At 41.3% G+C, this 13293-nt stretch overlaps 1 protein-coding gene and 1 pseudogene across 1 annotated transcript; one reads left to right on the top strand and one right to left on the bottom strand.

Annotated features, from left to right (window-relative positions):
• Positions 1 to 1683: 1683 nt before the first annotated feature.
• On the bottom strand, positions 1684 to 3909 carry LOC135729722 (4-galactosyl-N-acetylglucosaminide 3-alpha-L-fucosyltransferase 9-like). Its single transcript, XM_065247555.1, has 2 exons — positions 3764 to 3909; positions 1684 to 3524 (listed from the first exon to the last, which is right to left on the bottom strand). The coding sequence occupies exon 2, from the start codon at positions 3505 to 3507 to the stop codon at positions 2425 to 2427; it is 1083 nt and encodes a 360-aa protein (XP_065103627.1). The 5' UTR covers positions 3508 to 3524; positions 3764 to 3909; the 3' UTR covers positions 1684 to 2424.
• A 3711-nt stretch (positions 3910 to 7620) lies between these two features.
• LOC141283020 (uncharacterized) lies at positions 7621 to 12950 on the top strand (annotated as a pseudogene).
• The last annotated feature ends 343 nt before the right edge of the window (positions 12951 to 13293 follow it).

Genomic DNA, 13293 nt, shown 5'->3' with positions numbered 1-13293 from the left:
GTAGAGGAAAGATGTTCCGTGATTCCGAGTGCCATATTTTGATAATATATATATGTTTTGTTTAAAAAAAATTGGGTAACACTTTATTTTACGACCCGCAAAGTACCGCGTAACAGGGTACCTCTACAGTATGACTTGTAGGTATAAGGGAACAATATGTTAAGTTTGGGGTAATAAGGGGTTAAGAATTATAAATTATTTATACTCCAAGTATTTTATAACTACAGGGTACCTATTGTAATATTACGTGGTATGTATGACTTAGTCAAGTCTATGGGGAAATTATGTTTTTTTTTATGATTTTATTGTGAATTTTTCATATTGACTACTGAATGTTGTATACAGTCAATGTCTATGAGCCACATCGGCAAATAAATATAACAGCACATCACTTTTATTTTAGTAGCCTATATTACTTGCTTTTAATAACAAAAGTCCCGCTGATTTAATGTGGTTATCTTTTTTTAAGAACTATAAAAATAGCAACTTACTCCCTATTTTACGGTGGCCCATTCAGGCAAGTACCGCAACATTTAAGACGAGTAGTTATACGACCAAGTTTGGTGGTACAAAATAAAACGTAGCGCTTTTCTAAGCGGATTTAAAAGAGGAACTATATTGTATGGCAGAACAGCACTTTTGGGAGTACTTTGACTAGGCGCAGTAACACCCTCCCTCTCCCATTATGAGAGGGAGAAGGGGAGCGGATTTTTCAGGCGCGTTGAAGTACTCCCAAAAGTGTAAAAATATTTACATAGCTGTTTAATATAACATAACACCAGGAAACAGGTTAAACAAACTAGCACTGGTAAAAGTAAATAGCTGCATAACACTAACACTAGCTCTATGGCGCTAATGAAACATATATAACTCAATCAATTATTATGATCCACTGTACTTACTCACTATTATACAAAGCACATGAGCACACAACACAATGTATTCTAGCAATAACAATTACGAAACAGGTCGTCTTTTGTACCGCGGTGAATCTGCTCACCAGCAGCTGATCTGCTCTCTTCCGATGATTCGCTTCCTACCCGGCCGCAATCCGTTCTTTCATAATAAAAGTCCTTATTCTCTGATGTCCTCTTGCATCCTTCTATCCCGTTACATATTTTTTTTACAAGATTTAAATACTTTATGCAACATTAGACAGACAGCTAGCAAAACAACACCACTGGGAGAGCGCGACCTGACCCATTTTTACGCAAAGAAAGTTGCCAGCTAACAGTAGCAGCAGGTTAGCTAGCACATAAGTTAGCCTAAAGTTAACAACTGGCTCAGAAAACTCAGTTTTTGTCAAGGCACAGTGAAGAAACATTTACTGAAGGCTTTCATTTATGTTTTTTTATATGTAATGCAGAGCAGCATTTGTGAGACTACATCAACTCAACATCCGAGTGGACAAGAACACCAACAGAGGAAGCCAAGCCGCAAAAACAACGAAAAATTTTCATGACTTTATTTGAAATAAAAGTTTTGTGTTAATAAAAATTAAGTGTTTGCTTAATATGTTTTAAATCTGTTTTGAAATAAGTTGTTTTAAAATAAAAATAACAATATTCTGTATGTTTATGGTATTTATCCTATAACATTTATAACAAGAGGTGAACAAAGCACCACTTTAGTTTACAGCCCGCAAATATGAGAGTTACCTAGTAAATACACAGAACAAGGCGGTAACAAGCGCCACTTTAATATACAGCACGCAAAGGTAAGAGTTACCTGGTACAAACACAGAACAAGCGGGGAATAAGCCCCACTTTAATTTACAGGCCGCAAAGGTAAGAGTTACCTGGTAAATACACAGAACAAGGCTGTAACAAGCGCCACTTTAATTTACAGCCCGCAAAGGTAAGAGTTACCTGGTACATACACAGAACAAACGGGGAATAAGCACCACTTTAATTTACAGCCCGCAAATATAAGAGTTACCTGGTAACTCCTGTATACATATACAGATCAAAGAGGTACAAGTTGCTATTATTTTTATTGTGATGTTATATTTTATTTGCCGACGTGGCTCGTAGACATCGACTGTATACAATACACTTTCCTCAGGTAAGTAGCAAATATGAAAAAAAATAACAAAAATGTCAATAGACCATATTACCCATAGACGTAAGTCATACATACAACGTAATGTTACAATAGGTACCCTGCAGTTATGAAATACTTAGATAATAAATCATTTATAATTTTCCATATATTCTTACCCCCTTATTACCCCAAACTTAAAATATTGTTCCCTTATACCTACAAGTACGTACTGTAGAGGTACTCTGTTGTTACAAATAGATACGCTGTAAATTCGGTTTAATTACGCGGTACATTGCGGGTCGTAAAACAAAAGTGTTACCAAAAATTGTGCAGTCAAACAAAATCCTTCACCACAAAAGTCCACAATATGACATGACTGAATTAATTGTTGTACCATTTATAGAGATCGTGAATTTCTTTATAGTATTTGTGTGTTGCTATATATTCACAGGCCGTGCAGATGGGCAGATCAAACTCTTGTTGCTGTAGTAAATGAGGTTGTGGTGAGAAATGTCTCCTCCAGTTAAAGTACCTGCGATATGCGACTTCGTCCAGGTCCAGACGCATGAGATATTCTGCGAGTGACTTTGCATCTGGGAAGTCTTGCACATGGATGAAAGCATCACCGGGTATAAAGTTTTCATAGTTTTTTCTGGGAGGTCCCAGCACCACAGGTACAGTACCTACTGACAGAGGTCCATTAATCTTTTCAGTGATGTAGTCCTTGTAAATGGAGTTCTCAAAGGAGAGATAAAATTTGCAGCTGGCTATGGTGGAATAGTAGTCCTTGTGGTCCAGGCGCGTTCCATTACCCTTCCCGTACATATGTACGTAGATATGCTTCTTAAGTTCATTATAATAAGCGTTCCTCTCTCTGGCGCCTTTGTTACTTACAATCCAACAGACCAGTCTTTCCTTCTTGGGAATTTCAAAATTTTCATCAGGAGTTTTTCTGACAGTTAAGTGTAACCTTGTAAAAATATCAGCATCCTGTCTGTAGCTAAGTGTGTGGTTGAACAGGTTTTCAATGCCTGGTTTTCTTGCAGTGTGATATGGTGATTCCAGGTTAAACCAAATCCACTTCTGGAATGGGGGGCGAGGAGATGGTGGAAGGTTGGACAAGTCCCCTTTAATAGATTTATGATAGATGAGGACAGCGTCTGCGTTGCTGTAAAGAGATCTGTTGTCCGTCAAAAAACAACTGTCAATATTGAAAATTGTTTGACAATCGCTCAGGTTAAAACTGAAGTTTTCAGGCCAGAACCATAACAACAGTATTGGTTTCTCTTCCTTTACTAGATCAGGTCTCGCAGAGGCATGCACAGGCTTGTGAAGTTTTTCTAAGTGCTGAGGATGTTGAACTGGTGTGCAGTTGTTGAGATATAAGAACCAGAACAAGATCGCAAGACATGCGATTGTCACCACTATAACCAGACGATACGGCAAAGCTCCATTTGAGATCATGACTGCCAGTTTTTTTTCTAAAAAGAATGAAAATTAGAAAAATTTGCTTTGCCTTTACAAGGAATAACAAGAATGAACAGGCTTTCTGGAAAACAGGTTTAATTTGTGCCCATTTATTACTTTATACAAACAGTGCTCGAGACTATATCTAACTTCCTTTAATTTAGTTCAAAGACTTTTCAGACCGTGATATGATATGATTTAATTACATTTAAGCTGTGTGCTTGAAATGAATGTAGGTTATGTAGCTCCTCACCTGTTTTTTGAGTCCACACTATATTTAGAAATTTAATGTGAAGCCTGTAAGCCACAAAAGAAGCGAAGAGGAGATTGTCTTAGTACTACAATGTTGTCTGCTTTTGCTTTACAAAGCATGAGTTATGTATCAGAAGGACCAGTCAGTTAAGTATGCAGATGAAACCATGGGTGTCGGAACAAGACCCACCCACTATCTAGGACCAATCAAATTTGACCCACCCACTTTTACTGTCTCTATTCAGCAAATATGTTTGTTCATTTTTTTCAGAGTGCTGTCAGTCAAATCCATTCGGCTGGAGGAATTCCCTAATAAATTTTATATTTCAGCAATTAATAAAAAAAGCTTGTGCAACTTTTACACGCTCAAAAAATAAAACAAGAATTAAAGAGGCAGAAAGCAGAAGGTTTAGTTTAATTAATAAAAGAATAATTTATTAAAGAATATTTACACTGTTAGACATTTCTGTTTTTTTTTACAGTTATATCACCCAGTATAATACTGTAAACTATTTATACAGTACATAACTGTAATTCGCATTGCATTTTGGGAATTTTCTGTGACATCATACATCATATACAGTAATATTTAGTAAATTGCTGTATGCTACTCTAACAGTCTTTTGGCGGTATTTTCCTTATTCACACAAATCCTTATTTTATTTTTCTGAAAATCATCATTTTTGACAATTGTATACACACAGGCGTTGACTTATTTTAGCTAAGGAACCATGTAGCAGCACAGGTGTTCAGAGGACCGATTTCAGGTGTGCACATAAACTGAAGAGATTTCAAACAAGACTTTCCCTGGGACAGCAGCGCTTTTCAGTTGAAGATACACGAGAGGAGAGAATGAAAAAAGACCAGCAAGGTAAAATAATCTATATAAGTTATTTATTATCAGACCCGCGGTTGTTGTTTACCCGAACGGGACATTTTAAAACCGTTAAACGGACACGTTGCTTAACGTATAACGGTAATATTAGTTTACCAAAGTCAGTATAAACCTTATTAAAAATCATACTAACGTTATGTGTATGCACGCCTACGAGCACGCGCGGTGCGTTAAATTACACGCTAGTGTTTTCCTTTTATAAAACTATTATGAAGAAATGCTTAAAGTAGCCTAATGTATACGTCAATGATATGAAAAGATCAGATTTAGCATATAACATTACCTGAGTGAATAATTTATTAATATAAAAGCATATTTTAAAAAGTACCCTAAATTACATGAAGCTGGGAGGAAAACTCTTAATGTGTAAGTTACCACGTTGTGTTTATATTCTCATCCGCTTGGCTTTACCTGTTACATAAATTATGCATTATTAATAAGGTGTATAACGAAATTTTATCTTTCAAATTCGTTAAACTACGTTAAGCATTTTAGAAAGTCCCATGTGAACATAATAAGAGTTTGCTTAACATTTAGTTTTACAAATGACTTCAACGTATGAGCGTATGTTATGTGTGTGTGGTGGCCAATCGGAAAAACATTATATTTTAAATGTGAATATGTTTAAACATAAAGGCTGAAACCTAATTTGCATAAAATAACGTTTTAAAATGTGTTTTTGTTTTGTATTAAATTGCGTTTGAGGCCAAGGTAGCTCAATCAGAAAACCACGTCCCACTGTCCTAACACACAGACCTGTGGCCATGTGCAGTGATTCGAGTAGAGTACATCTCCTCTGGTTATCATTTCAAAACAATATTTACTGAAAAATATGAGTGTTTGGCATCATGTATTAAATGTGTTAAATATGTCCAATTTTCCCTGCATTTATTCTGCTGTCTAAAATTCTTTGGGAGGATAAATGAAGGAGGATGTAACAAAATACACTGCAAGAACTGGAATGAGAGACAAGTGAGGATGAAGAGGACAACAGAATATCCATCCTTTCTTCAGCACCTCACAGAGTTTGAGTGAAACAACTTGTATTAGGTGAGACACTTCTCAATAAGATACAGTATGTGCTGCATATATGGGTTAGTTAGGTCTCCCTAATTAACTAACAGCTGTAACAAACAGTACTGTAAAAAACTGTGGTTCAAAATAATTATGACCATCTTTCTTTTGCTTACAGGACTCACAGGATTATTTTATAACAAGACTGATTATCTTTTACCAGAAGTATGGTATTTTTTTGGAAGCTACTGTATTATTTCTTATGACAATTCATTTTGATGTGCATTCAGAACTGTAAGTTGGTAAGTACATTTACTGTATTTACTGTAAGTAAAGGCTAAAGAGTATATCTCCTCTAGTTCTAAGTTCTAACAACGTTCCCAAAGGTCCCAATAATGTTAAGCCAACATAAAAGTGTCCAGTTTTTAAATTGTTTAGGAATGTTTCTTGATTGTGCGAATGTTAGAGGAATGTTAAATTTTATTTTCAGGCAATGTCATGTTTAAATAAACTCACAATGTTTAAAGCAACACCAAAGAGTTTTTTACCTTAAAATAACGTTTCCAAAAAAGTTTCAGTGGTTCATCCACTCAAAACAGGGTGAATGGCACTTTCACATTCGCTTTGTAGCCCTCTATCAGCCAAAACCGCACTAAAGAAGTTTCCAACTGTCGGGTAGTGGTCCTGTAGTTCGAGTGAAAATTACAAAAACTTGCTTTACGGCAGACCTACAATCCAATCAGAGCCAGCTATGCTGCAGTATTTACGACAGTGGTAATGAACAATTACGCTTCTAGCCTGTAGGGGGAGCAAAGAGCAATAAGTCTTTAGTGTTGCTTTAAAACACATGTTTAGTATATTTTATGAATGTTTATATGCAATATTTTAACAGAACATTAAGAAATAATGTTTTACAACAGTTTGTAAATAATAGAATGTAATGTTTTTTATCATTACAAGCAAAAACATTCATAATGTTATTGGGAACTTTGGGAACTTTCAAGGATGTTCTTAGAACCTTTCTCTGTGGTTGAGCATTGTGTTAGCATCATAAAACGCCATGGGTTCGAACAAGGGAAAGCACATGCTGATAAAAAATTTAAACTTTGCATTGCACTGTATGTTATTTGCCTTTTTCTGTAAATGTGAAGATAAATGTAAAGACAGACAGTCTTTGTTTCATTTTAAACCAGTTATACTTTAAGAGAACTTAACCAGACTAAATAAAAGGGTCACAAAAATTTTAATTTTGCTATTATGATGCTGATTTTGTGGAGTTTTGGGTTTTCTGGTTACAGTGGTAGTGGATCATGATCACCTCTCCAGCTTCAAAAGTAGGATGCAAAATGTATAACACCAAATCATTATAGCATAACTCCATGTAACTTGACATAATTTAAAGTCGTCTAAAGGCAGACATAATTGTGTGTGAAGTCCTATGCCAAAGAGTCTCCAAATACTGCATCTACACATTCTTCCTGATGTGTATATTTTGTTGGTATATCCTGGTTGTTTGGGACCTGACAGTAAACTTGACTGTGAGCATCCTATCCATCAGGTATAGCTGTTTACTTGCATTACTCATTTAGAGAAATGACGGGTCAAAATTCATTATATGGATTATATTTTCATCACCCCTTTTGTATGTCTTTAGGACACTTCTCCCCGTGCTGCAACCTTGTCGTGGTGGAGAGGCTTGCGTGCTTCTATGATCCTGAGAGTTATGCTGGAGGGAGCCTACGGCTCCTGGTAGGTTCAACCATGCCAGACTGGTTTTGGGTGAGGAGTGAGATGAAAGGCAGCACCTGGCCCTCCAAGTTGGGGGTTGGGCGTGGCGCTAACAACGCCACCTCGTAAAAAAACCTACTGTTACAGAAACTACAATGAGCAATCCTACTAACATCAGGCCCATAGTAGTCCCTGGCCACCCAAACTTTTCGGATGGCAGTATGACCACCCCTGATGAAATCCCAAGGGAAGTTAGGAGTGCAAAAGAGGGCCTACTAGGGCCTAAAACCAAGTTCCGCATTGGAGCATGGAATGTCCGAACCATGTGGGAGACCAGCAAGACAGCACAAGTCCTCAGTGAGATGAAAAGATACCACCTGGACATCTTGGGGATAAGCGAGAGTCACTGGATAGGCTCTGGTCGTCAAGTCCTACATGAAGGGTCTGTCATCCTCCATTCTGGCCACGAGAACACGCATACACATGGTGTAGCCATCCTAATCTCCAAGGAAAAGGCCAAAACCCTGCTAGAGTGGGAACCAGTAAGTGAAAGACTGATACGAGTACGCCTCAACTCAAACTTCTGTAAACTCCCCATCTTACAATGCTATGCTCCAACCAATGAGGCAGAGGAAGAGGTCAAAGTAGATTGGTATGAACAATTGCAAACGGCGGTTTCAAAAGTACCCCAACATGACGTTCTTCTCCTAACTGGTGACATGAATGCCAAAGTGGGAACCAACAATTTCAACAATGAGAGGGCAATGGGTAGACATGGATGTGGCGATAGAAACAACAATGGAGAACGTCTTGTTGATTTCTGCATGAGCAACAACCTGGTCATCGGCGGCACCATCTTCCCACACAAAAACATCCATAAGCTCACATGGCAGTCACCTGATGGTAGGACCACCAACCAAATTGACCACATCATCATTAATGGTAAATGGCGCAGGTCACTGCAAGATGTAAGAGCTTACCGGGGTGCAGATGCCTATAGCGACCACCACCTAATCGCTGCCACTATTAAACTCAAGTTGAAGAAGTCAAACCCACAAGGCCATCAGCAGAGGAAACTGGACATTTCCAAACTTCAGTACCCAAAGGAAAATAAGGAGTTTGTGTTGGAACTTAGAAACCGCTTCAGCACGTTAGAGGTTCCCTCTGAAATGGAAGAAGAACCCACCATAAATAGCAAATGGAATGCTATCCAAACCATATACTTTGAAACAGCACAAAAAGTATTGGGCTACAAGCAGAAAGGGCTGAAGGCAAAGATGCTAAACACCAAGTGTCAGAATCCTGCCGGATCCTGTTGGTATTTTAGTCTAGTTTAGCATGGCAGGGTTCTGACAGTACATATGTTCTATGTGGGAAGTGTGTGGTTGTAGTATTGGTTTATTTCGACCACGCATTTCCCGGGTCTCGTCACTTTTTCCCCGATCCCTTACTCGTGATTATTTTCAGCTGTATGTAATTTACTTTCTCCCTATTTAAGAGTCCTTGTGTTTGTTGTCCAGTGCACGTTCGTCTTGTTTCATGCCTTGTCCCATGCTTGTTTCTTGCCCTGTCGGTTCCAGTAAGTTTTGTATATATTTAAGTCTTGTTCTGTTTAATGTATTGAAAGTTATTGTTAGTTTTTGTTAAGTTTAGTGTTAGTTTAGTGTTGTCTTCCCTTGTCTTGTTTTGCCCCCTCGTGGGTTTTGTTTTCCTGGTTTTTCCCCTGTTTTGTAATAAATTCCTTTTTTGTTACGTCCGCATCTGGGTTCGTGTTTTGTGTTACCCCATATCCTGACAGAACGAACGTGCCAGAAAAGAACCCAGCGGACATGTACACCGGTACTCGCCTGGCGAGACGGGTAAAGGGTTGCCGCCCTTCATACGAGTCGGGTTACGAGTCTTATGACCCGCTCGTATGCGGACCCGTAGCCAACGTCAGGTGGAACCCGACCCGAACCGCCGAGGGAATCCGGGAGGGAAGGACCGTCGGGATGTGGGGGTTCGGCGACCCTGAACTCTCTCCTCTGGCTCCAGAGAGCCGCTCCCCGCCTCCGTCCCTTCGAGGGAAGCGTGAGAGGAGGATCTCCTGGGAGTCTTCGTCTGGGGGGTCCTCCTCCGACTTAAGAGCACCACCACATCCTCTATCTGCTCCGCGACCTCGAAGGAAGAACAGGAGGAAGGGGGATCTTACCCAGCCACCAGAGCGGCCAGAGCGTCTAGAGCGCCCAGAGCCGTCGACGCAGCCGCCAGAGCGTCCAGAGCGCCCAGAGCCGTCGACGCAGCCGCCAGAGCGTCCAGAGCGCCCAGAGCCGTCGACGCAGCCGCCAGAGCGTCCAGAGCGCCCAGAGCCGTCGACGCAGCCGCCAGAGCGTCCAGAGCGCCCAGAGCCGTCGACGCAGCCGCCAGAGCGTCCAGAGCGCCCAGAGCCGTCGACGCGGCCGCTAGAGCGTCCAGAACGCCCAGAGGCTTCGACGCAGACGCCAGCGCAGCCCCAGCCATGTGCGCCGCCAGCGCAACCCCAGCCTTGTGCGCAGCCAGCGCAACCCCAGCCGTGTGCGCCGCCCGCGCAACCCCAGCCGTGTGCGCCGCCCGCGCAACCCCAGCCGTGTGCGCCGCCCGCGCAACCCCAGCCGTGTGCGCCGCCCGCGCAACCCCAGCCGTGTGCGCCGCCCGCGCAACCCCAGCCGTGGGCGCAGCCAGCGCAACCCCAGCCGTGGGCGCAGCCAGCGCAACCCCAGCCGTGGGCGCAGCCAGCGCAACCCCAGCCGTGGGCGCAGCCAGCGCAACCCCAGCCGTGGGCGCAGTCAGCGCCACCCCAGCCAGACTTTGCCATTTTTGGCCATGGTCATCCCTGGACTCTCCCGAAGTCCACCCAGACTCTTTCCCCACCCTCCCACCCTGGACCACCCCCTATGAACTTTTGTGTTCCCCCACCCCCCCCTCCCTTGTTTATTATTTTTATTGTCCCATCCCAATCCAGTCATTGTTATGTCTTGTTTGCCCCTAATGTTATTTGTTATGTTTTCATGGTTCATGTCATGTATGCAGTCCGTCTTGTCCCGTGTTTAGTGTTCCCCCTTCGAAGGCGTCTAGTAGCCGCCTTTTGGAGGGGGGCGTACTGTCAGAATCCTGCCGGATCCTGTTGGTATTTTAGTCTAGTTTAGCATGGCAGGGTTCTGACAGTACATATGTTCTATGTGGGAAGTGTGTGGTTGTAGTATTGGTTTATTTCGACCACGCATTTCCCGGGTCTCGTCACTTTTTCCCCGATCCCTTACTCGTGATTATTTTCAGCTGTATGTAATTTACTTTCTCCCTATTTAAGAGTCCTTGTGTTTGTTGTCCAGTGCACGTTCGTCTTGTTTCATGCCTTGTCCCATGCTTGTTTCTTGCCCTGTCGGTTCCAGTAAGTTTTGTATATATTTAAGTCTTGTTCTGTTTAATGTATTGAAAGTTATTGTTAGTTTTTGTTAAGTTTAGTGTTAGTTTAGTGTTGTCTTCCCTTGTCTTGTTTTGCCCCCTCGTGGGTTTTGTTTTCCTGGTTTTTCCCCTGTTTTGTAATAAATTCCTTTTTTGTTACGTCCGCATCTGGGTTCGTGTTTTGTGTTACCCCATATCCTGACACCAAGTCCCAACGACTCAGAGAAAACCAACATGTCCTATAAAAACAAGGACAGAGAGGTGAAGAGGAGTGCCAGAAAAGACAAAAGGGTCTTTGTTGAACACCTGGCAAATGAAGCCGAGAAAGCTGCAGCCAATGGAAACCTGCGCACTGTATACAAAATCACAAAGCGACTCTGCGGCAGTTGCACAAACCAAACTACCCATGTCTGGGACAAAAATGGGAACATCTGTACATCAGAGAGTGAACAAGCAGCCAGATGGGTTCAACACTTTCAGGAAATACTCAACCTCCCTGAGCCTGAACAATCAGCCAATATCACAACAACAGAAGAAATCTTGGAAATCAACACCAACCCCCCTAACTCTGCTGAGGTTAAAGCTGCCATCCAAACCCTGAAGAATGGCAAGGCATGTGGAATAGATGCTATTCATGCTGAGATGCTCAAGGCTGACATTTCAACATCAACACGAGTGCTGACGGACCTATTCCAAAACATCTGGAACAGTAACACCATCCCTGAAGACTGGTCCAAAGGTCTTATTGTCAAAATCCCTAAGAAAGGCAACATTAAGAACTGCCACAACTGGCGTGGAATCACTCTTCTATCTATCCCAAGCAAGGTGTTCTGCAGAGTCATTTTTAACCAAAAGGATAAGACAGGAGCAAGCAGGCTTCAGGAAGGGAAGAGGATGTATGGACCGGATATTTACTCTGCGTAACATCATAGAGCAGTGCTTGGAATGGAATACACCCCTTTATATCAACTTCGTGGACTTCAGGAAGGCCTTCGACAGTGTTCACCGAAACACCCTCTGGGAGATACTGCACTCCTATGGAATCCCATCAAAGATCATATCAGTCATAAAAACATTCTATGAACATTTTAAGTGTAGTGTCATTATGGGAAATGACCTCTCTGAGTGGTTTTCCGTGCAGTCCGGAGTGAGACAGGGGTGCATAATCTCCCCTATCCTCTTCCTAATTGCCATAGACTGGATTACAACCAACACCATAGCAGACAGACCCAGAGGCATCCAGTGGACTCTCTTCTCCCAGCTAGAAGATCTTGACTTTGCTGATGATATTGCTCTCCTATCAACCAACCAATACAACATGCAGGCCAAAACTGATAGGTTAAACCACTTTGCCAGGCAAGTTGGGCTCAGTATTAACACCTCCAAAACAAAAGTGATGTGCGTCAACTCCATCCCCACAGCACCCATCCTTGTTAATGAGGAACCACTTGAGTTTGTGGAAGAGTTCACCTATCTGGGCAGTCTCATCAGCAAGGACAGCGGGGCATCCAATGATATTAAAGCAAGGCTGGGGAAGGCTCAGGGTGCCTTCTCCCAACTCCGATCTATATGGAGATCAAAACAATATAGCCTTAAAACGAAGATGCTCCTATATAACTGCAATGTAAAGTCTGTTCTGCTGTATGGTTCAGAGAGTTGGCAAGTTATCAAAGCTGATATGAGGAGAATTGAAGTGTTCCACAATGGATGCCTTCGGCGAATATGCCAGATATTTTGGCCTAATAAGATCTCCAACAACGATCTGTACAAGAAAACGGGAAGCCAGAGCATCACCAAGGAGATTACACACAGACGCCTAAGATGGCTAGGACATGTGTTGAGGATGGAGCAGGACAGCATCCCAAAAATTGCCCTAAGATGGACACCATCTGGCAAAAGAAAACCTGGGAGACCCAAAACCACCTGGCGCAGAACTGTGACAAAAGAGCTAGAACACATGAACCTGTCATGGGGAAAGGCTCAACATGCTGCCAGGGATCGAATGCAACGGAGAGGGCTCATTGAAGCCTTATGTCCCATAGGGGATGAAGAGAAATGATGATGATGATGAGGACACTTGAAATATATAGCACCTATAATGTGGAGCCATTTTAAAATGCGGTCACAGACTACTCCCATTGTAACCGGAAAACCAAAGAAAATCATTGTTTAAATTATAAAATTATAATTTTTGGATTAACTTAACCTGTAATCAGTGTTATACGTATGTATGTTTATAATTTGTGTTATTTTAAATGTATTACTTCAAATGATTTGAAATGTGTGTTTTAAATGTAATTTCACACAACTTCTTAAAGTATTTGTATTGTTTTAAATAAATGCTTCAATATTTGAAATTGTCTCTTTGAATTAAATGTTAGCAGTATCTGTAGGTTAAAGTGTAAAAATTAATTTTATCTAAAAATTATAGCTAATTTAAACATAATAAAAATGAATGTATAAAAAAATAAAAA

This window comes from Paramisgurnus dabryanus, chromosome 11 (genome assembly GCF_030506205.2).
Source record: "Paramisgurnus dabryanus chromosome 11, PD_genome_1.1, whole genome shotgun sequence".
Lineage (NCBI taxonomy): Eukaryota > Metazoa > Chordata > Actinopteri > Cypriniformes > Cobitidae > Paramisgurnus > Paramisgurnus dabryanus.
The sequence above is the reverse complement of the archived record's forward strand: the minus strand, read 5'-3'. Positions and strand labels throughout refer to the sequence as shown.

Excerpts from the sequence above, each read along its gene's own strand:
- LOC135729722 (XM_065247555.1), bottom strand. The coding sequence starts at position 3,507 with ATGATCTCAAATGGAGCTTTGCCGTATCGTCTGGTTATAGTGGTGACA.